This window comes from Nicotiana tomentosiformis, chromosome 1 (genome assembly GCF_000390325.3).
Source record: "Nicotiana tomentosiformis chromosome 1, ASM39032v3, whole genome shotgun sequence".
Lineage (NCBI taxonomy): Eukaryota > Viridiplantae > Streptophyta > Magnoliopsida > Solanales > Solanaceae > Nicotiana > Nicotiana tomentosiformis.
The window spans coordinates 7951681-7977239 of NC_090812.1; the positions used below are offsets into that span (position 1 = coordinate 7951681).

The window sequence follows — 25559 nt, forward strand, 5'->3', positions numbered from 1 at the left end:
TCACAAATAAGAAAAACAGATACCAGGTTACTCAAACCTTGCAGCAAATTCCTTTGGTCTCTCCTGTATCCTGAGTAATTAATACAAACATAACAATGACCAAGTATTTATTTATTTATTTTGAGAAGGGCTCAAGCAAACACTTCTTCAAAGATCAAAAACTGAGTATGCAAGCTGCCCTAAGTAATCCTTGCCTGACACTTCAGGGAGTAGGTAGACATCTCCACTAAAACTTGTATGATTAATGGATTGAATAAAAGAAAAATATTTACAGGAATTCATAGAGAAAATAATAGATCATTAAAAAAAGAAGAAATTTAGAAAAGACAAGGATCAAAAATAGTATTCTGAGACTCGGCGTCCAAGCCTTCACATCTCGTGCAAAGGCCAAGAGGTGGTGTGTAGTCTAATCCAAGAAAGGTTTCAAACACAACTTTTTTAACAAACAGAGGAGCAAAAGCGAATGTAAGCATCAAATTTCTGAAGTCTGAACAACCAATAGTAAAAAGGGTCACATCTCAGTTAATTTCTTGAACAAAGGTCCTTAAGAAAATTCAGTAAATCAGTAGATACTGCAACAGTTAAAGGGCCAGCTATGTTGACAATAATTCCATTATTAAGAACCATCAGAAAGCTATTCGCATTCTCATGCATAAGCAGCATATTATAGAGGCCGATAAAATTTCTATCTTTACAAACAATCCAAAATCCAAACACACCAAGGAGGGGGGAGGCCAGAAGGAGTTTCACAAGGAGAATGGCTTCGCATACACATCAAATGGCTGGCAAGCTGTTAACTGGGGCTCCTGGAAAAAGTGCGACATAAAAGAGAAAAGGTCAACAACTACATTTGAATTCTATAATTCAGGAAAATTAAGTAAAAAAATGCATTACACTTAAGTAGTACAATAATTAAATATGCTGAAGTTACCTGACTAAAGCCTCCACCCATACCAACACTACCACCTGTCAAAAGCATGGAAATGAGAGATGTGACAGCACCGCCACCAAAGTCACCCCCTGAACTTCCGGCTTGCCGAATGGCATTTCGCATTGCGGTCAATATACTTCCGTATGTGGTTCCATGACCGCGCTCAATTGCTTGAATGAAACAGAAAGTCATAGCACCCGTTGAAGTTACTTTTGAAAGAGCCTGCAGATCAAAGTCATTAGGTGTCTCCTAATAATTTCTACTTAAACCGGAAAAAGATTAATCAAACTTACAGATGTATCAGCAGAAGTTTGATTATCATCACAACCACTAAAAGAGATGACTTCACCACCATTAGTTCCTTTCCAAATACCAGAACGAGGACGATGGTCTTCCCACACATATTGCCCGCTCCTATTTCGAGGAAGTTAAAAGAATAAGCATTATCGTAAAAACGAGTGGAATCTAAAAAAAGCTGAAGACAATTGATGGTTAAGGGAATAATAATCATTAGAATGGTCAAGTAGTTGATATGACTTCTAAAAAACGAAAAAAGCATAAAACATTTTCAATGATGGATAATCCCAAGATGTCTTATAAATCAGGACAGTAACATAGGGCACCATATGTATTGCCTAACTTCATGATATTTGTAGATTTTTCTGTTTAGTCAAATCAATTAAACTCGAACTGAAAAATCGTTCATGGACATGGAACATATCATTTCTCAAATGTCAGAAGAACTTATTTGTGAGACAGCTCTCATTTATCTGCCCCAACCTTAGATGAAACAGAACAACATATACTTCCGTAACCTTTGATCCGGGTTAGGTTCTCATAGGTGTCAAATGAATACCCATTAAACATATTTCACGAAATTCAACCTCTTGTACATCCAGTTACTCTTAAATGTTTCAAACAATAGACAACAACTTCTACCAAAGAAAGATACCACAAATTACTAAGGAGCAGTGACCTACCTACTCATTCTGCAAAGAAATGGCAGGTCTAGAACGGTTCCACTGTGGCAAGCATCTATTATTGCATGAAGCTTTACTCCGTCAGGAAGAGGCTTGACAATTGTCGCATTGATTTCATCATCAACAATCATACCCTGAGTTTCGAAGTCCAGGGGACATAAAGTTTCATCATATCCATCCACTTCATCTCCATTGTAATTCCTTTGCCTTGAGCCATGACCAGAATAATGAAATAGCAGCGAGTCTCCCGGTTGGCAACCTTGTACAAGCCAATATAATGCCATGCGCATGTTCTGTTTAGTCGGAGTTCTGTATGGGTCGGTCTCCTCTTCTGCATCATGAATTTAGACAAGAGAAGGTACAATGGATGAACTATGATAAATAATTGTTTCAGCCAATAGAAGAGTGTGGACCTAAAATCATAATACTATTCATTCTTGAAAATTTGTTAGGTACAAAGGAAAATGTAATGCCTTAGAATGTTGCTAGTTATTAAAAGACTCTAGAGATTCCAAGACTAACTAATAAAGAAAAAAACAATGATAACAAAGCTATTAATACGACTCCTGGTCCACCAATACCCTTAATGTCAGATGTTAGATTTTGAAGACATCCGCCACCCCTACCTAGGAGCCCAATAGTGGCTTTTTCTCAGTTGCTCCCTTGGTGACTTTAACCACCCTTATAGTTGAAGGTGGATGACCCTTACCACACTAGGCTATCCCTTGAGCACCGAAACGTTATTGACAATCATTCCTACGCTTAAAAGGGACTTTGGAAAGGTAATTTGCGCATTTCGCATTGTTCGGGAATCATACGTATATAGGGAAAAGGATTTTTGTGTATCGATTTGCCCAAAAAAAGAAAACATAACCATAATCTTACTTGTCTGCAATCTGGTATCTTCCGGGAGGTGTAGATCAATCAATCAAAGTTCCGCTTGACACCATATGAAGTTTTTGTTTTTGATAAAGTTGCTATCGTATAAGCTTATGTAGTGTTATTTACATTGGCAGCTTGATTTATATTTACTTTTAAACTACTATTCCCTAAACTTACTAGAAAAGCATTCAGCTCATTGTGGCAGCCACCTTGCCTACAGCTAGGGTTGTTCATGGTTTGACAAAAAACCGATCCAAACCGAAAACCGAACCAAACCGATTAAGTAAACCGATATTTTTCTTGATTTGGATTGGTTTTGGTTTTAAATTTTAAAAACTGATAATATTTGGTTTGGTTTTGGTTCTATTATAAAAAACCGAAAAATAAACCGAACCAAACCGATAAATTTTATATAAAATTTAATAACTATTTATATAAAGTATCATATCTTTTTGTAAATAATTTTAAATATTTTCTGCATTTTAATTATTATATACATATTTTGGTTTATACTACTTATATCTTAAAAGATTGCCTAAGCCCAAAGTAAAAGGAATTGGCCAATTTCTTTTCCTTCAGAGACTCAAATTCTCTAACCCTACGTATCTACTTTTGCCTAACAGAAGAGTTACAAAAAAATCTATCACAAAAGTCAAAAAAAGCTACTCAAATTGAATATGATATTATGGATTCTATCATTCTTTTTTTAGTTTAAATACATAATTTTTACTTTTAAATGGACAAAGTTGTTTGTACTTTGGAACCTTTATTTTGGCTTGTTCTTTTGATTCTATCATGTACTGCACTTAGTTCACCCGATACAGTTTTCTATTTTATATTATTGCTACAATTTTAATACTCTGCTTTATATTATATGCTACAATTTCAAATGTAAATAGCTAAAAGAACTATCATTGTAGGTATTTGAATTTATGCTCTAGTAGTACTTAAAATATTGTTGTATAGTGTTGTTTTACTATTATCGACTTATCATTAGCTTATTAAGAACCGAAAACTCGAACCAAGCCAACAACAACCAAATCGATGGTTTGTTATTTGGTTTGGTTTTGGTTTTAAAATTTTAAAAACCGAGTAAATTGGTTTGGTTTTGGTTTTAATAAAAAACCGACCAAACCGAACCGTGAACACCCCTACCTACAGCAAGGAATTCCTAGCATATATGCCTCCCAGATATAGAACAAGAAAAGCCATGTATTACTCCCCTAAACTGCAGATCATACATTATCCGTTCCACAAGCTTAAATCATTTTGCCCAAAATAAATTTACACATTAAATACTCGATAAAACACTATTTCAGGTACATTAATCTCAGAACAATCACAGCCTATTAAGATAACACTCTTTCACTACAATTCTGAACAAAGTAACTACCAGTTTCAATTTTCCTAGGATACAACTACCAACTCAGCTGTAAAAAGTATCTGAACAGTACCTTTGCTGAAGGTCCTAGAAAAAAAAAAACATAAATATTAAGGTCGAGCAGAAATAGATACTCTTGCCCCAATTTTTCCTTTCATTATATATCCAAAAAGTTATATCAATCAACTGTGTCTCAATCCGAAGCTAATTCCCTCAGCTAAATGAACTCCTAATCCTAAGCAACAAAACAATTTTAAAACGAGATCAAAGAAACTATCCTAGTTTATACACAAGGTTAATATATAAAACTGCTAACAGATGAAAAGTAATCAAGATTGGGTATTTTACCGGTAAGCATTAGAATGGAGGACTCAGGAAAATGGAACTTGTTCATCAAGAGATGTCTCATGCACTTAGCATCATTGAGACACCCTTTCAGCTCATGCCTAGAGTACCTATAGGATATACCAACAATCACAGCTTTCTTTCTACCATGAGCATTGGGTGGGGGACCGGGAGGTGCGTGGTTGTAGGGAGAGGGAGAGGAAGCAGGTGGTGGGTGATTGTATTGATTAGATGATGGCGGAGGAGCAGTACGTGGATCAGCCAACTGTGTTACTGCCTGACAAATCGCACAGCGAATGGATCGTGCACCTGGTGGTAGCTGTAATGGTGTATGACAATTGGAACAGTTTACTAGCATCATCATCGCTGATCTGTGTGCTTATTATTTGACGAATTTAGTAAATAAGGAAATTGAGAATTCAGGGATTTTTGTTTGTAAAAGGGTAAAAGAAATTCAGAGAGAAACAATATGGCTGATCTATGTGCGAAAAAATTGATAAATTGAATGAAGAAAATTGGAATTGAGAAATATGGAGAACAGGGTTTTGGAAAGGGGAGAAGAAATCGAGAAAATCAAAGAAGAGGAAACGAATTAACAGAAGAGACGGAGATTGAGGAAACACAGGTAAATTAGGAGTCGGCAAGAGGAGCTGACGACCAATGGGTTGAAAAGTAGTAGGTTTAATGTGTGTTAGATCACAGAATTACGTACTTCAATTAATATAAAACGTGCCAGAAGAATAACTTTTTTTTTTTTTTTTTGGGAAATAAAATTTTTTTATAACCATTTGTGATATGTACAAGCAGAACTAAACTATTCCAATTTGACATCTCCAAACCGCAACAAAGCAACTAACCAACTATGACATCAAGTACTACTAACCACCTGAAACTACCAAGCTCCCTCTGCACATGATAAAAATTGAACTTTATAAATGTTACTTTTAGTCTACTCCTCATGGATCCTATATAAAAAATTTTCTGAATAATCCGCATGATAATAATTTTCGGATCTGTTTGCTTAGCTTGAAATACTCTTTGATTCCTCTCTATCCACAAGTGATACACACCTGATGCCAGTGTCATTCGATAAATTTCTGCAGTTGCGCTTCTTCCTCTAGCATAGTCTTCTGCCCATTTCAGCTCCTCAAGCCAAGGCATGGCGGCTCTGTTAATCCCTTGCCATTGTAATAGTTTACACCACACTTGAATTGACATATCACATTGGAAGAATATGTGATTTATGCTCTCATTCTGCGTTAAGCACAATGGGCACTCTTGGCCACTTATAACACCCCACTTCATCAATCTATCCTTTGTAGCTAGTTTCCCATGAGCTGCAAGCCTAAGAATAAAGATCCACTTTTCAGAACCAAGATTATTGCAGACAATCTTCCTCCATTGCACTTTAGGGAAGTCTCCTCTCATAAGTATACACATCTTCTTTACAGAGAACTGTGTCGTGTTCCTTAGATCGGCCTCCATTATCCCAGCTTTTTGGACATAGCTTCTGATCTTCGGAATCTTCTGTACCACCCATGATACTTGTGTGGGCATAATCTCCCATATTTGCTGTTCCTTTATGTAATATGAGTGTACCCATTTTACCCACATCTTGTCCTTTTTGCAACAAAGATTCCACAATAGCTTGCTAATGGATGCCATATTCCATACAGTAATATCCAAGATGTTTAAACCACCAGCAACGTTAGGGTAGCATATCTTCTCCCAAGCAAGCAATGCCTTCTTAGTCAACTCTACGCCTCCAGTCCATAGAAATTTTCTACATGTAGCTTCAATGAGTTTTATTACTTTTTTCGTCAATACAAACACTTGTGACCAAAAAACTTGAATGGAGAAAAGTACATTCTTAATCAATTGTACCCTCCCTGCATAGGACAAGAATTTTGATGTCTAGCTTGTGACCCTTCCCAGCATTCTTTCAAGTATTGGTTGACACTAGATGACCGATAATCTTTTAGTACTAAGTGGCACTCCCAAATATCTGAATGGCATATCACCTTTGAAAAACTCGAGTAGATCTAGGATAGCCTGTTGTGTGGCCATATCTACTCCCCCAAAGTATACAGAACTTTTTTCCTTATTAGCAACAAGACCAGAGGCTTTAGAAAACTCCTGAAAGCACTCAAAAAGTAGCTGGATATAAACTACATCTCCTCTACAAAACATGAGTAGATCGTCGGCAAATCCCAATTGAAATAGTTGAAGCTTTGAGCATCTACGATGATAGTTAAAATTTGAAATATCATGCAATCTCTTCAGAAGCCTAGAAAAATATTCCATGGCCAAGACAAAGAGGAATGGTGACATGGGATCACCCTGTCTCCCTCTTTTAGCAGCAAATGGTTCTGTAGGCCATCCATTAATACAAATGGAGTAGGAGACATTACTTAGGCACTTCATCACCCATTGTATGTACAAGGAAGTTCAAATTTACCAAAATTTGCTCAATAAAATTCCATTCCAATGAGTCATATGCTTTCTGCATATCAACCTTGACCATGCACCTTGGAGATATATCCCTCCTCCCGTAACCTTTAACCAACTCATGGCTGAGGATAATATTATCACTAATTACTCTCCCAGGCACAAAAGTTGATTGGCAATTGTCTACAAGGATATCCATTACACTTTGAAGCCTACTAGTTAAGATCTTAAATATCACTTTGTAAAGTACTGTACAACAGAAAATTGGTCTAAACTCCTTAACAGTTGAGGGGGTTTTTACTTTAGGGATAAGGGTCACTAATGTGCAGTTAATACGTTTATACATAAAAATAGTATTAAAGAAATACAATACAATAGTGGTAACATCCTTCCCTATTACTGACCATACTTGTTTGAAAAAATAGGCATTGAAGCCATCTCCGCCTAGAGCTTTCATGTCATCTATACCCTATACAAAATAATTAAAAATTAGCAATTGATGTTATACTAAATGTGATATTTGTTCAACTGATCAAAATGAATGTTATTACATTTATACAATACCTAAATTCAATATAAGATGATATTTGGTTGAATTAGTTATATGGTATTTGGAGTTTAGAGATTTTATTATCATTATTATATAAAATATAAAAAATATGTTATGTTGTTATATCTCACTCAACGTCTCTTTTATTAATATTATATTAATAATAACATAGTACAAAAAAATAATAAAATTGTAATGGGATTGTAACGCATATAATGGTATAAATGAAGTATAAAAACTTTATGCTAATAATTGTATAAGGAATAAAACAATTTTCAATTTTTCAAGACAATAAAAAAAATATAATTTAATTTAATGTATCAAGATTCTAAAATTAATATTTTATGTAGAAAAATTAGGTTAAGCTATTTTTATAACAAAAGATATTAAAAGTTTAAGAACTTGTTCTGCTCTATTCTTTTTTTCTTTTCTTGGTTTGAGTCTAACATGATTTTTTTTAAATTTAAATATTAGATGTCTGTTTTTAGCATGTGAAATTTGTTCTTTGTAACTTAAGTACATAGAATTCTTATTTGTTCATTTAAAATTCATCAAAACTATAAATACGATAAGTGAAACCTTTTCTTATGTAAATATACTGGCTAGATTCTTATTGGTCTAAGTCTGAATTCTTTCTAATATTATATTCAAGACCAAATAAAAGTTAACACTACCTAAACTCACCATTAATGATTTTGAAGTTCCAAAATCAAGTTCGCTGAGGACAATTTTTTAAATTTATAGTTATTTCAAAGTTTCAAGTATATTAGTTTTATTTAAAGTTTAAATATCATTTATAGTTAGAATTTTACATATTATGGATGTAAATTAATTTATTTTTAAATTAACATTACCACTGAAAATTATGACTTCTAGAAATTTATACCTAAAGTTAAATCAAAACTCTTTAAAAGTAAAAAAAAAAAAAAAAAGAGAGAGGATAAAAGTTAACATGCATTGGTGATGTCTTTTAGGTAATTAATTATTGAAAGTATTTATAAAAGAAAAAGAGACTAACAATTATATACATCGGAGGTGTCACGACCCGAAATTCACTAGTCGTGATGGCACCTAACCCAACCCGTTAGGTAAGCCAATTAACGATTTTCCATTTTCAATTAATTTAATAACACAATTTAACAAATGAGTTATCTAAGTCTTATACATCCCCAAGGACTGGTAGTACAAATCATGAGCTTCTAAGAATAGAATTTACAAGTTGATATGAAGTAAATACATCTTCTGTTTGAAAAATACATAAACAGAGTTTTTTTTATAAATTTAGGGCTACCATGAACAAAAGGCAGCTACAACAGGAACGCAGGTACATCTCCAATCCCGGCAACCATAGAACACAGCAACAACAACAACCAATATGTGCACACAATGTGCAGAAGCATAGTATCAGTACAACCGACCCCATGTACTGAGTAAATATCTTGTCTAACATCGTCGAAGTAGTGAAGAGACTTTGGTTAAAAGATGCTCATTGATAAAACTTGTAATGTAACTAACAATAAAACTATACTACAGCACAACATAGTAGAGGATACGAAATGATTATACAAAGCAATAACGGAGTACTAAGGGAAAACATAATTCAACAGGTATCAAAATCTCACCCAATCCTTTCCTGAGAGCGAAAGCCAATAAATTACAACAATCACATCAAAACTTTCATAATGTGAAAATATACCCAAAGACATCAAATTCAACGGCACGGCAATACCCTTCGTGCATTTATCTCATCCTCACCAATTATGCGTAAAGCAGTATCGGCCAAATGACATGAATGCCGATAACAGAAATGACAGTGGGAAATACGCAAATAACTATGGGGGACGAGAGTGTACATGAGAACATTAGTAACAGACTGAACAGAAAGCATATAGGTAATGACAATGATTAGGAAAAAGGAATGTAATTTCGACTAACTAGTAAGGTGAAGGCATGAAGACAAATATGACAAATAAGGAAGCGGACAAATGATCTTTATAAGTTAGCAAGTAGGGACAAGAATGACTAGTATGGAAGAAGACCTACGTTTAAGTGCAACAAAACAGATGGCATGGATCAAATCCTAACAACAGGAAATAGGCATGATATTAGCAAGTTTAAGCAAATAGAAGGCATGATAACATGACAACAAGGTGATAGAGGGTAAAGACAGAACAGTAATGACATATCACATAAGAACCATGAACATGACAATAACAACTCCAGGTAAAGACATGAAGGTATATGCAAGAAAGAAATATCACAACATAATGCATGTCTCGCGTCCTCACTTGCACGGAAACACCTTTCATGCCACGAACTCACCATATCATGAAAGTGTAATAATATAAATATAATGGCAAGGCATCACCTTTCGTGCTTCTACTGGCACGGCATCACGGCATTATCCCTCGTGCTTTTAAAGAAAGAAATATCACAACATAATGCATGTCTCTCGTCCTCACTTGCACTGAAACACCCTTCGTGCCATGAACTCACCGTAACATGAAAGCGTAATAATATAAATACAATGGCACGGCATCACCCTTCATGCTTTTACTCACATGACATGGCACGACATCACCCTTCGTGCTTTTACTCACAATGATATGGCACTGCATCACCCTTCATACTTTTACTCTCAATAATATGGCACGTCATCACCATTCGTGCTTTACACTCTCCCTCACATGATAATGCATATACAAAGACACGCCATCACCCTTCGTGCTTTACACTCTTCCTTACCAAGCATATGTATATCAATGACAAACAAGGCAGGAAGCATAAATAACGTCACGGGGAGTGTTTAAACGAATATTTCAAATGAATCTCAATCACAACTTTCCAAGCCAACAATAGTTCAATAAACCCACAAGAACCTTTTTATTCAAGTATTCCCATAAATTTTACAAATGATCTACAACACAAGTATAGAATCTAGTATCTCAAGAATGTCGGTCGTAGCAATGTATTAATGATTATACATATTGATGACCGAATTAAACACGCCAATGTATTCTCAGAATTTCCATCAAATTTGATGAAGTTATAATAAGCTAAGTCTTAGTTTCTAACATTTAATACTATGTTCTTGGTATCTAGGAGCCAAGTAAGGTATGAGGCAAGAAGATCACGTAATTCTACAAGACACAGTTTATAACATATTTTACCCCCGAGCATGGTTACTGTAATGACCCAACCGGTCATTTTAACTTTTAGAAATCCGTTCTCTAAAATAAAACTCCCCGAATATGCTTTTATTAATTTATGACTTACGGGGATGGTTGGTTCGGGATTTGGAAGTGTTTGGGTTGAAATAGGAACACTTGGTTCCTAAAGTTAGCTTTAAATTGATAAGTTTGACTTTGGTCAACATTTTGAGAAAACGACATCGGAATCGGGATTTGACGATTTTAATAGGTTCGTATGATGATTTTGGACTTGAGCGTATGTCCGAAATGGGTTTTGGATAACCCGGGAGCATTTTGACGCTTAATAGTAAAAATCAACTATTTGAAGGTTTAATATTCTTTAAATTTGCTTTGGAGTAGGATTTTGAGTAATTGAAGTCTGTTTGGAATTCCGAGTTAGGGAATAGTTCCGTATAGTTATTTAAAACTTGCACGCAAATTTTCGTGTCATTCCAATAGTTTAAGTATATTTCGGCGCACTGGAAGTAAATTGAAAAACTTGAAATTCTTAAGTTTGAATCAATTTGGTTTGGGGTATGATTCTTAGATTTGATGTTGTTTTACACGTTCTGTGAGTTCGAGCGAGTCCGTTTTATGATTTCAAATATGTGGGTATGTTCGGGCGGGGCTCCGGGGGCCGCGAGTGTTAGCCGGACAAAGCTCGGATGAATTTTGGAATTTTGAAGAAGAGCTCAAGCTTCCAACTTCTGGTATGATCGCACATGCGCATGGTCAGCTGCAAGTGCGAAGGGGAGGATCTGCCCGGCCATCGCAGATGCGAAGAATTGGGCGCAGAAACGGACGCGCAGGTGCGGTCCTTTGGGCGCAGGTGCAGAGCTAGTCCAAGAGAAAAAATCTTGCACATGCGAGGCTTTTTTGCAGGTGCGAACACCTTCCGCAAGTGTAAAAAATTTGTCTGGGCAGAAGCTTAAAACGGACGAAACTTAGTCCATTTTTGTTCATTTTTCTTTCATGTTTGGGCGATTTCTGAGCTTTTTGAGAGAAAATTTCAACTAGCAATTTGGAGGTAAGTTAATTCTACACCCCTTGAATTAAATACATAGATTATAACCAGTTTATCTTAGAAATCAAAGGTTTAGTTGAAAACCCTAGATTTTTATAAAAATGAGATTTTAACCACGAAAATAGTTATGGAATTGGGTAGAAATTATATATTTGAGTTCTTGAGATTATGGGTAACGTTTCCATCCGAAAATTTTCAGAATCCGGGCACTTGGGCGCGGGGTGAATTTTAGAATTTTTACCATTTTGGACAGGGTAATTTATTTAATAGATGAATTTCGAATTATTGAACATCTATTAATTATTTTATATAACTTTTGAATAGTTTTGGATTTTTCGCCATCGAATCAAGAATTTTACGCAACGTGATAATCGAAAAGTGGACTTTGAGACGAGGTAAGTCTCTTGTCTAATTTTGTGAGGGGGAAATTTCCCCATAGGAATTAAATTGAATAATTATTGCTAATTGCGGGGGCTATGTACGCACGAGATGACGAGAGTCCGTGCGTAGCTACTATTAATGCTAAAGTCCGGGTAGTTTAGGACTCAAAGCATGAATTACTTGTGTACATTGTATTCTTTGTTTAATTAATATTAATTGATATATATCAAGTTCATTGTATTCTTTGCTTAATTAATATTAATTGATATATATAAATATATTATAAATTGTTAGATAAAGATATTAAATGATGAAAATCTCACATGCTTGATTTTCTGTTTAAATCAATTAATTGCTAAAAAGAAATTGTTCTCCTCCCGAATTTATCTTATAATAAAAATACTCTCCTTCCGGAGGTACATAGAAAAATGGCCTCCTTTCTTATGGAGCGGGCCGAACGCCTCGGCAGGATAGATGCATCTATGGATCGCGCCGCACGTCCCTCGACAGTGTACACGACACTCTGGATCGGGTCGTACGTCCTCGGCAGAAATCGTACTTAATAATAAAAATTATACGATACTTTAATAGTTTATTACAACGTGCGAAGCTAGTTGATAAATTGGAAAATCCTTAGAATTTAATGAATTATTATTCTTGCTTGTTAAAGAATTAATTGTTATTCCTGTAAATGATATTTAATCGATAAATTGGAAATTATTTGAATTGAAAGAATTTAATTAATATATTGAGAATTGTTGCATTTGAAGAAATTTGATTATTTTCGTTGATTAAATAAATTATTTTAAATTCTGTAAATCATGCTGACTTAAATATCCTAGTTATATTTCAATTATTATTATTGACCCATAGTGAGTGTCAAAGTCGACCATCTCGTCTCTACCACTTCGAGATTAGGCTTGATACTTACTGGGTATACGTTGTTTACGTACTCATACTACACTTGCTGTACTTTTTGTGCAGGAACTGAGGCAAGTACTAGTGGGGGACCTATCATCTTACACCCACGTTATCCAGAGGCATAGTGGTGAGCTGTTTCTCTGATCCGTTCTGCAGCTACTAGTGTCTCTCTTTATATTTTTCATTATGGCTATTTTTATTTCAGACAGTATTTGAGGTTTTGTAAAATCTACTAGATGCTCGTACACTTGTGACACCAGGTCTTGGCACACACATTGGTAGAATTTGGATTTTATTATTTTTCGGTTTTAAATTTTGTTAGTATATGCTTAATTTATTAAGTTGGCTTGCCTAACTGTAGTGTTGGGCGCCCTCACGACCTATAGGTGAAATTTGGTCGTGACAGTTACCCTGACACATACATATATGCTCGTCACCTCATATATGTATCACCCCTGCATGTAGCAAACAATGTCAAATAGTAGGAAAAATTCTCTCAACAAAGTTAGACAAACACACTTACCTGAAAGAAGGCAAACCAATACTCAAAATGAACTCCTCGGGTAATATGACATCCGGGGCGGCTCAAATCTAACCAAAATAACTTCAAAGCACAAATATGGAAAGCAACATATGGAATGTGAACGCGTAGAAGGAGGTGGCAGAACTTCGCGAACGCGAGATGGTAGCTACGAACGTGAAGAGGAAATATTCCACCCTCCAAAATAACACTACGCGAACGCGAGTTCAAGGACGCGAACGCGATGAAGGAAAACCAGATGACAAATTCAGCAGTTCAAAATAGGAGGAAAATGTCTCGTAGCCCACCCGAAACACACCCGAGTCCCCCGGGACCCCGTCCAAATATACCAACAAGTCTCATAACATAAAACACACTTATCGAGGCCTCAAAACACACAAAACAACATCAGGACGACGAATCACACCTCAATTCGAATTCAATGAACTTGAAACTTCAAACTTCCACAATTGATGCCGAAACCTATCAAATCACGTCCGATTGACCTCAAATTGTGCACACAAGCCACAATTGACATTACGGACATGCTCCAACTTCTGAAATTAGATTCCGACCCCGATATCAAAAAGTCCACTTCCAGTCAAACTTTTCAAAAACCTTCAAATTTTTAACTTTTGCCAAATAACTCCAAAATGACCTACGGACCTACAAATCCATTTTTGGATGCGCTCCCAATACCAAAATCACCATACGGATCTATTCTCAGACTCAGAATCCCAACGGACATCGATAACATTGAAATGCACTTCAATCCAAATATGATGAATTTCTTCCAAAATACTAATGTGAAGATCCAAAATGTCATCTTTAAATTTAATAAGTAATTATGTGTTCTAAGACCTTAAAAGGCACCATTTACCATTTCTCGACTTACGTGCGCAGTTCGTAAAAAATTTTACGGAAAATTTTTATGTGAAAAATAGATTAAAATGTGAAATATAACTTTAAAACTCAACTGAGTTGACTTTGGTCAACATTTTTAGCAAACGGATCCAGATCAGTGTTTTGACAGTTTCGGTAGCTCCGTATCGTGATTTGGGACTTGGGAGTATGCCCGAAATTTAATTTGGAGGCCCCTAGCTCAAGTTATGACCATTTAACGGAACTAGCAATTTAAAGGCTAAAGATTTCAAGTTTGACCACGGGGTTGACTTTTTGATATCGGAGCCGGAATCCGATTCTGGAAATTTAAACAGCTCCGTTATGTCATTTATGACTTGTGTGCCAAATTTGAAGTCATTTCGAATTCATTTAATATGTTTTGGCACGAGATTTGCAAATTGAAAGTTTAAAACTCAAAGTTTGAATCGGGGTGTGAATTGTAATTTTAGCGTTGTTTGACGTGATACGAGACCCCGAGTTAGTCCGTATTATGTAATTTCATGGGTCATAATACATAATGCGAAGCTTCTCAAAACTTTAAGTCACTGAACGGGGCGTAATTTCTTAAAACGACAAGTCGGGTCGTTACACTGCCATGAGGTGCTACGGAACATGGGTATAGTTGAGATCAATGGGGTTGATTTTGTTGTATTTCAGATGACGGGTTCCGCCAAGAGGTGGTGGCGAGATTACATATTGACCCGACCAGCCGGATCGCCTGCACTTACATGGGAGCAGTTCTCTCAGCTATTTCTGGAAAAGTTCCTCCATATCACACCGAGAGAGGAATTCCGCAAGCAATTTGAGCGTCTACAGTAGGGCAGTATGACTGTTACTCAGTATGAGTCTCGTTATGTGGATTTGCCCCGTCATACTCTCATTTTACTACCTATTGAGGGAGAGAGAGTGAGGAGGTTTTTTAAGGGACTCACTCACCCTATCAGGCTTCAGATGGACAAGGAGACCGAAAGTGAATTTTCTTTTCAGGCAGCTGCTAATGTCGCGAGGAGAATCGAGATGGTTCTTTCACAAGAGAAAGGACAGAGGTCTGATAAGAGGCCTCGACAGTTCGGTGGTTTCAGTGGTGCCTCGTCTAGAGGCAGATGTAATTTTGGTAGGGGTCAGACAGCTAGAGGTGGAGGTCAGGCTATTAGAGGTGGATGTCAGGCTATTAGAGATGGAGGTCAGACCGTTAGAGTGGAGGCCAGTCAATTAGAGGCCGTCCCAGAGACGCAGTTCAGAGTGGTGGGGCCCAGCCCCTATTTTATGCTTTTCCAGCTAGGCCTGAGGCTGAGTCATCTGATGTTATGATCACATGTATTATTCCAGTTTTCCATAGAGATGCTTCAGTTCTATTTGATCCAGGATCTTTTTATTTCTACGTGTCCTCCTATTTTGCTTCATATTTGGTTGTGCATTGTGATTCTCTGAGTGCTTCTGTGTGTGTATCTACACCGGTGGGAGACTCTGTTGTAGTAGATCATGTCTATCGTTCGTGTGTGGTTACTATTGGTAATCTTGAGACTAGTGTGGATCTTCTACTTCTTGATATGGTAGATTTTGATGTCATCTTGGGTATGGATTGATTGTCTCCTTATCATGCTATATTGGATTGCCATGCCAAGACACTGACCCTAGCTATGCCAGGGTTACCTCGGTTAGAGTGGGAAGGAACTCCTGGCCATTCTGCCAACATGGTTATTTCTTATATAAAAACTCGGCGTATGGTAGAGAAATGGTGTCTAGCCTATTTGGCTTATATTCGTGATCCCAGTATGGATGCCCCTTCTATGGACTCAGTACCAGTTGTTCGTGAATTTTCAGAAGTATTTTTTGTAGATCTGCTTGGGATGCCACCCAACAGAGATATTGACTTCTGTATTGATTTGGCTCCGGGCACTCAGCCATATCTATTCCACCATACCGTATAGCCCCGCCAGAGTTGAAAGAATTGTAAGAGCAGTTACAAGACTTGCTTGATCAGGGATTCATTAGACCTAGTGTCTCGCCCTGGGGTGCACCAGTATTATTTGTAAAGAAGAAAGATGGCTCTATGCGGATGTGTATAGACTATCGACAGTTGAACAAGGCTACTATCAAAAACAAATATCCGCTGCAAGAATTGATGACTTATTTGATCAGCTTCAAGGTGCTAAGGTATTTTCGAAGATCGATTTGAGGTCTGTTTACCATCAGTTGAAGATTAGGGCCTCTGATGTCCCTAAAATAGCTTTTAGAATTCGGTATAGGCATTACGAATTCCTAGTGATGTCATTTGGTTGACAAATGCCCCAGCAACATTTATGGGTTTGATGAATCGGGTGTTCAAGCCTTATTTGGATTCTTTTGTGGTTGTATTCATTGATGATATCTTGATTTACTCCAGCAGTCGAGAGGAACATGAGCAGCATTTTCGAAGTGTGCTTCACACCTTGAAGAATAATCAGTTATATGCCAAGTTTTCAAAATGTGAGTTTTGGTTAGACTCAGTTGCCTTTTTGGGGCATGTTGTATCAGCAGAAGGCATAAATGTGGATCTTAAGAAGATTGAGGCTGTTCAGAATTGGCCTATACCTACTTCAGTTACAGAGATCCGGAGTTTTCTAGGTTTAGAAGGCTATTATCGTCTGTTCGTAGAAGGGTTTTCATCTATAGCAAGCACATTGACCAGATTGACCCAAAAAGTTGTCCCATTCAGATGGTCATACGAGTGTGAGTTGATCTTTCAGAAGCTCAAGACCGCTATGACTACGACGCTAGTATTGGTATTACCCACAGGTTCATGATCGTATGCGATATATTATGACGCATTTAACATTGGGCTTGGTGCAGTATTAATGCAAGATGGCAAGGTAATTGCATATGCGTCGCGGCAGTTGAAAGTTCACGAGAAGAATTATCTTGTTCATGACTTAGAATTGGCAGCCATTGTTCATGCGCTGAAGATTTGGAGGCATTACCTCTACGGTGTCTCGTGTGAGGTATTTACTGATCATCGTAGCCTTCAGTATCTGTTCAAACAAAAAAATCTTAATTTGAGGCAGAGAAGATAGTTGGAGTTGTTGAAAGACTATGATATCACCATTTTGTATCACCCCGGAAAGGCCAATGTGGTGACCGATGCTTTGAGTATAAAGGCTGTGAGTATGGGCAGTCTTGCGTATATTCCGTTTGGTGAGAGGCCATTAGCTGCAGATGTTCAGACTTTGGCTAATCAGTTCGTGAGGTTAGATATTTCAAAACCCAGCCGGGTTCTAGATTGCACAGTCGCTCGGTCTTCTTTATATGAGCGCATCAGAGAGAGGCAGTATGATGATCCTCATTTACTTGTCCTTAAGGACACGGTGCGGCACGGTGATGCCAAACAGGTTATTGTGGGGGAAGATGGGGTTCTGCGAATGCAGGGTCGTATTTGTGTGCCTAATGTGGATGGGCTTCGTGAATTGATTCTTGAAGAAGCACACAGTTCCAGGTATTCTATTCATCCAAGTACCGCCAAAATGTATCAAGATTTGCGGCAACTTTATTGGTGGAGGAGAATGAAAAAGGATATAGTTGCACATGTAGCTCGGTGTCTGAATTGTCAGCAAGTTAAGTACGAGCATTAGAGACCTGGTGGTTTGCTTCAGAAGTTAGAAATTCCTGAGTGGAAGTGGGAGCGTATCACTATGGATTTTGTTGTTGGGCTCCCACGGACTCAGAGAAAATTTGACGCAGTTTGGGTCATTGTGGACAGGTTAACCAAGTCAGCACATTTCATTCCAGTGGCAATTACCTATTCTTTAGAGAGGTTAGCTCAAATTTACATTCGTGAGATTGTCCGCCTTCACGGTGTGCCCGTGTCTATTATTTCAGATCGAGGTACGCTATTTACCTCACATTTCTAGAGGGCTGTACAACGTGAGTTAGGCACGCGGGTGGAGTTGAGTAAAACATTTCATCCACAGACAGACGGATAGTCAGAGCGCACTATTTAGATATTGGAAGATATGCTTTGCGCTTGTGTTATAGACTTTGGAGGTTCTTGGGATCATTTCTTGCCACTTGCGGAGTTTGCTTATAATAATAGCTATCAGTCGAGCATTCAGATGGCTCCATATGAGGCATTATACGGAAGGCAATACCGATCGCCAGTTGGTTGGTTTGAACCGGGAGAGGATCAGTTGTTGGGTACCGATTTGGTACAGGATGCCTTGGATAAGGTCAAGATTATTCAGGATCGACTTCGCACAGTTCAGTCTAGACAAAAGAGTTATGTCGACCACAAAGTTCGTGATATTGCATTCATGGTTGGAGAAAGAATATTGCTCTGCGTTTCACTTATGAAAGGTGTAATAAGGTTCGGAAAGAAGGGCAAGTTGAGCCCTAGGTATATCGGACCCTTTGAAATTCTTGAAAGGGTGGGTGAAGTAGCCTACATGCTTGCATTACCACCTAGTTTATCGGCGGTTCATCTGGTGTTACATGTGTCTATACTCCGGAAATATCATGGTGATTTGTCCCATGTGTTAGATTTCAGCTCAGTCCAATTGGGCAAAGATTTGACTAACGAGGAGGAGTCGGTGGTTATTCTAGCCCGGCAGGTCCGACAGTTGAGGTCAAAGAGTTATCCTTCAGTTTGGGTGTAATGGAGAGGTCAGCCGGTAGAGACATCTACTTGGGAGTCCGAGTCGGGCATGCAGAGTAAATATCCACACCTTTTCTCCAGCTCAGGTATTTTTGTTTTCTAACTCCGTTCGAGGACGAACGTTTGTTTTAGATATGGAGAATGTGATGACCTAAAATGTCATCTTTAAATTTAATAAGTAATTATGTGTTCTAAGACCTCAAAAAGCACCATTTACCATTTCTCGACTTGCGTGCGCAGTCGTAAAATTTTTCGGAAAGTTTTCATGTGAAAAATGAATTAAAATGTGAAATGGAGCCTTAAAACTCAATTAAATTGACTTTGGTCAATATTTTTAGCAAACGAACCCGAATCAGTAGTTTGACAGTTTTAGTAGCTCCGTATCGTGATTTAGGACTTGGGCGTATGCCTGAAATTTAATTTGGAGGTCCCTAGCACAAGTTATGACCATTTAACGGAACTAGCAATTTAAAGGCTAAAGATTTCAAGTTTGACCACGGGGTTGACTTTTTAATATCGGAGCCGAATCCGATTCTGAAAATTTGAGCAGTTCCGTTATATCATTTATGACTTGTGTGCCAAATTTGAAGTCATTCCAGATTCATTTAATATGTTTTGGCACGAGATTTGCAAATTGAAAGTTTAAAACTCAAAGTTTGAATCGGGGTGTGAATTGTAATTTCAGCATTGTTTGACGTGATACAAGACCCCGAGTAAGTCCGTATTATGTTATTGGACTTGTTGGTATATTCGTATGGGGTCCCGGGTACCCCGAGAGTGATACATATTGAAATCGGATCAAGAATTGGACTTAAGCTAAATCTGAAATTTTGGGTTATGGTGTAATCGCACCTGTGGATTTTTGACCGCAGGTGCGAGCTCGCAGAAGCGAGTCTTCCATCGCAGATGCGGGCCTGGCCTGGCCTGGGGTCTTCGCAGGTGCAGCCTTTTTAGGCAGAAGCGGATGTCGCAGGAGAACTTCACCTGGCAGCCTGGCATCGCAAATGCGAGCTTTGTCTCGCAAATACGAGTCCGCAGATGCGGAACTTTTGTCCGCAAATGCAAAAATGACTGGGTAGAATCCATAAATTCGGAAGTCACCATTTTTACTCATTTTTGAGTTTTAAGTCTCGAATTTGGGTGATTTCAAGGGGAATTTTCACGACTTTGAATTGTGTAAGTGTTCTTTAACCAAAAGTGATTATATTTCACAAATCCATGTCTATATTCATCATTTATTTCGGATTTAGATGGAAGAAATTGAAATTTTTGTAAAACTTTCCAAAAACAAAAAATTAAGATTTGAAGGTCCATTTTGATATCGGAATTGGACACATTTTGTATGGTTGAACTCGTATCGGAACGAGTGTTCGGATTTTGTGAGTTTTTTTGGGATTTGAGACGTGGGTCCCACTATCGAATATTTTAATAAATTTTGGATTTTATCCGAAAAATGTGTAAATTCATATGGAATTAATTTCTATGATTAGTATTGAATATATTGAATTGTTTGTAAATAGATTTGAAGCTTTTGGAGGCAAATTTAAAAGGAAAAGCTGTGGTTGAGTAATTGATTGGAATTTGCAAAGCGAGTTAAGTGTCGGGGTTAACCTTGACTTGAGAAAATAGAACCCTTAAATTATTTGTTATGTGAATTGCATGTGAATGGCGTATAGGCGAGGTGACGAGTGTCTATACGTCGTTGAATTAATTGTTTGTCTGCTTACTTGAAAAATCATAAATTAATTATTATAATAATTGTTTCTCTCTTATTCTTTGTCAAATATTAATTCTTGAATTCCTGTATTAGTTGTTACATGCTATTTGAATTATGTATTTTAATTGTTATTTGACATTTAGCGTATTAAATATTAAACTGCCTATTTTCTCCCTGATTTCTATAATAATTTGCTATTTGTCATTGTTTGTTTCATAATTGTTGTATGCTTGTTGTCTTATAATTTTATAGTAATTGTTGCATTTATTGGGGAAATTTATTCTATAAGAATTGATTGAAATAGAAATATTAGAGGATCGGGTTGCACGCCGCAACAGACTTATTAAAAGTCAATATTGGGGATCAGATTGCACGCCGCAATAGATTTATTGAAAAGTCAATATTGAAGGATCGGGTTGCACGCCGCAACGGACTTATTAAAAGTCAATATTGGGGGATCGGATTACACGCCGCAATAGACTTATTGAAAAGTCAATATTGGGGGATCGGATTGCACGCCGTAATAGACTTATTGAAAAGTCAATAATGGAGATCGGGTTGCACGCCGCAATAGACTTATTAAAAGTCAATATTGGGGGATCGGATTGCACGACGCAATAGACTTATTGAAAAGTCAATATTGGAGGATCGGATTGCACGCCGCAATAGACTTATTGAAAAGTCAATATTGGGGGATCGGATTGCACGCCACAATAGATTTATTGAAAAGTCAATATTGGGATGAGACTGCACGCCGCAACCGACTTATTTAACAGTCTATATATATACTTGATTGAAATAAATACATGACAGACTTGATTAAAAGGATAATATTGGGAGAGCGGGTTGCACGCTACAACAGAATTGAATGTGAATATATTGTGAGAGCGGGTTGCATGCTGCAACAGAATTGGTTGAAAAAATATGGATTATGATTGCTGGGTTGGTTTCAATTATTATAAATGAGTTACCTGATTTATTTCTATTATTTTTTGTTGTTATTAATATCGCGTGCAGGTTAATGTAAGTGAACCGCCTTAGCCTACTTCGTCGTGGTTAGGCTCAGCACTTACCAGTACATGGGGTCGGTTGTACTGATACTACACTCTACACTTCTTGTGCAGATTTTGGAGTTGGTCCCAGCGGCGTACCATAGATTTGCTCGGATTTCAGCTACCAGAGGAGACTTGAGTTATAACTGCATGGCGTCCGCAGTTCTGAAGTCCCCGTCTATTTTACTTTAGCTATGTGTTTATTCCCATACAAGCTCGTGCACTTGTGACACCAATTCTAAGATGGTATTTAGACACCGTTATTTTATAGGTTATTTCACTATATTTCAAACTTTACTTCCGCTTTTATTTTTTTGATTATTAATAATTTAAAAATTATTTAAAAATTAGTTAATATTATTCTAACGTTGGCTTGCCTAGCAAGTGAAATGTTAGGCGCCATCACGGTCCGAAGGAGGGAATTTCGGGTCGTGACAGCTAACTTTCACAATAGGCGCCAAAATACTCCCGGGTTATCCAAAACCCAATCCGAACATACGCCCAAGTCCGAAATCATCATACAAACCTGCTGGAACCTTCAAATCCCGATTCCGAGATCGTTTACCCAAAAATCCACCTTAGTCAAGTTTTCCAACTTAGAGCTTGAATCTTGAAGTTCATCCTTCCAAATCGATTCCGGATAACTTGAAAACTAAAACCGACGATTTACGCAAGTCATAACACATTATGCGGAGATGATCGAGCTCTCAAAACTCCGAGCGAAGTGCAGATTCTCAAAACGACATGTCGGGTCGTTATAGAAGGCTAAGAATACACATTAAACTCTAAAAGCATGTCCACAAGCATATAAATGTTAGTTTAAGGAAAGAATTGAAGTAAGACAAATTTTAATTGAATTTGAATTGAAGTAAAGTAAATTTTAATTGAATTTAAAGTCCTAAATATTAGGACATTCTATATAATTTAAATAAGAAATCTTTATATAAAAAAATTATTTCATTTGGAACTTCTAAATATTAGAAAATAATTAAATGATTGTTTTATCTAGTATGTAATCTGTTTTTAAAGGATAAAAAAAGCGAATAACGTTTTGTTAACGGCCATAATTTTATAGAAAGGTAAGGATAGTTCGTTTCTTACATCAAATTAGAATGAATTTGACACCTTTTAAGAAGACATTAGATTGTATTCAAATTAAAAATATAACATTTCTAAAATTCAAAACATAAATAAAAAGGGTTAAGAAAAGACTCATAAATTTTTATTCGATAAGGATCAATGTTCCCGGAAAAAAAACCCATAACAAAAGTAATTAGAATTTCCTTTTTAATAAAGTATTTTTCTCTTTAGTTACAATTTGATTACTTGTTGAAAAAGTTATTTTTCTCTTTACTTAGCTTTGATTTTAGGAATTGAAAAAAAATATAATTCCTAGTTGAAAATATATTTTTCTCATTTATTTATGTATGAATTTTAGGAATGCAATTTTTACTTTCCTTTTATTTACGTTAGAAATTTAGGAATGTTTTATTTTTTCTTTTAACTTGTAGATGGACTTTTTTTTAACTTTTTGTAAGTACATTTCATATTAGATAAAATTATAATTATACTCAATATATGTCTTTTTTATTTACATTAGGAATTGCTAAACACTTTGAGGATAATTTTGTCCCTTCTTGAAAAGATATAGTATATTTTATTTACACTTAGGATATTTTTTGTTTTTCGTAAAAAAATTATTTTGATACTTTGACATAAAAGAAATAGGGTTAATGAACATATTACAAAGGATCAAATTAACAATAGAATGTTGTTTTGCTAACTTTTGGTTATCATAAAGGAAGAGAAAGTTTTCAAAGGCTCTTTTTCCTTTTACTGGATGATAAGTAGCAAATTTTTCAAGAAATGTTTTTTCATAACAATAACAGATACCTGTTCCTTCTTATGCAATTTTGAAGGAATTAAAATCAAATACAAATTCCTATCTATTGGTTTAGCTAAGATACGTTTTTTGGGGGTAAAAAGGTGTAGAAAAAGTCAAAGTTGTATATTTATAGTAAACTTCAAAAGTTCTAAATATATTAGGACATTTTAAATGATTCAAATAAAAAAATATTTAATAATCAAAATTTTAGTTGATTTCGTGTCAAATGACTATTTTGTCAAATGTGAACTTTATTTTAAAAGGATAAAAAAGGCGAACGACATTTCGCTAAGGACATTCGTGCTTTTAATATAATATATAGATATAGATAGATTATGTCTGAAAAAATCTTTTGACTTTTTATTATTTCGACGTATCGAGGATAACTTTAGTTTGAAGGTTCGCTTTTCCTCGTATGTATTGGTCTAATGATATTCTAGAGCTTATTTCAATTTTATTGCTGGAAATTTCCAATCATGTGACAACAATTTGTCCTGTAATCATATGTCAAACGTTCATACTGTCTTTCAAAATGACACAAGTCTGAATTTTATTTTTTATAGCTAAAATAACTTTTGAACACTAAAATAAAGGTAATTTACAAGGATTTACTTAAAATTAACTGAACATCTGACTCACTTCATGAATGTTTGAGTCGGATATCTCATATGATTTCGACTCGCTTTATTAAGAATTAAATTGCAAAAATTTGTTCCAACTCCTTACGAATATTCCTATTCATGTTTTAACACGTCAAAAAAAAATTGTACTTCAAACATTGTGGTTCTCTCTCTATGATAAAAAAAAATAGATTTTGATTTTATACAATTAGATTTATTGAAAACACGGTTAATCATAGTCAATATTAATATCCAACGATAGATCTAATACTTTACGGCGAATATTTAATGTATAACATTAAATAAAATAACTTGAGAAAATAATGGAGCAATAAAGACTTGAAAATATAAAGGAGAGCAATAAATGACAATAAATAATTTTTAAATAGTAGATGAGACAAAGATAACCCGACAAGGATGAGATCCTCCAATGTCTTTATGAGAATGATGGATAATGATAAGAAATCATATATTTCAATCCTTCTTGGATCGGGAGAGAGGATAAAAGAAGGAAAGTATAAAATAAGCTTTGTTTCTATTCAATTTAGTGAGAATCTTGTACAAAGAATGTTGATGAAAATCTTTACAAACGGTCAAATGCTCCCTCTTTTCTACATCTTTTCCTATTTATATGGACACATGGGCCACGAACATCGCCGCTTCGCATCCAAAATGGGAGCTCGTCCTCGTCCTCGTCATCTGATGAGTCAACTTCGACATTGGCGTCGCTTTATCCTTTAACCTTGACCTTTCATAACCATCACGACACGTCACAATCGTCAAATGCTTTATTACCGTTGACTAGTTCATAAAATAAAGTTTTTGGGTATACACTTTCCATTGCAATGTGCCTGTTAATAGTAAAGCACAATATAAAAGCAGCTGAGAATAGATAAACGACTTATCTAAGCTTTTCTACTCTGATTTCTAACTTTTTACTTATTCCTTCTCTTCCGGATTCTCAACTACTAATGCTAGTCGTTAATTTAGTTAGGCATATCATAATAGCCGAGCCAAGCTTGACGCTTTTGATAAATCTGCTCGAGTTCGATTAAGTTTATATAAGTTTGAATGATTGATCTTTCTATCATTTAACTAGTGGACTATATACTTTGGAACTTTGTTAATCCATATATCAATTATAATAAAAAATAAAACAAATTAGTAAGATATTGTTAAATTGCCATCTACTACTTTGAAG

At 36.1% G+C, this 25559-nt stretch overlaps 2 protein-coding genes across 2 annotated transcripts; both read right to left on the reverse strand.

The window, feature by feature from the left end:
* Positions 1 to 466: 466 nt before the first annotated feature.
* Positions 467 to 5217, reverse strand: LOC104119159 (metacaspase-1). Its single transcript, XM_033652264.2, has 5 exons — positions 4523 to 5217; positions 1912 to 2242; positions 1225 to 1345; positions 932 to 1153; positions 467 to 806 (listed from the first exon to the last, which is right to left on the reverse strand). Exons 1-5 carry the CDS (start codon positions 4881 to 4883, stop codon positions 747 to 749), a joined length of 1095 nt encoding a protein of 364 aa, XP_033508155.1. The 5' UTR covers positions 4884 to 5217; the 3' UTR covers positions 467 to 746.
* A 154-nt stretch (positions 5218 to 5371) lies between these two features.
* LOC138898312 (uncharacterized) lies at positions 5372 to 7166 on the reverse strand. The gene is made up of 4 exons (XM_070184359.1): positions 6978 to 7166; positions 6541 to 6655; positions 5555 to 6408; positions 5372 to 5425 (listed from the first exon to the last, which is right to left on the reverse strand). The coding sequence occupies exons 1-4, from the start codon at positions 7164 to 7166 to the stop codon at positions 5372 to 5374; spliced, it is 1212 nt and encodes a 403-aa protein (XP_070040460.1).
* Positions 7167 to 25559: the final 18393 nt, after the last annotated feature.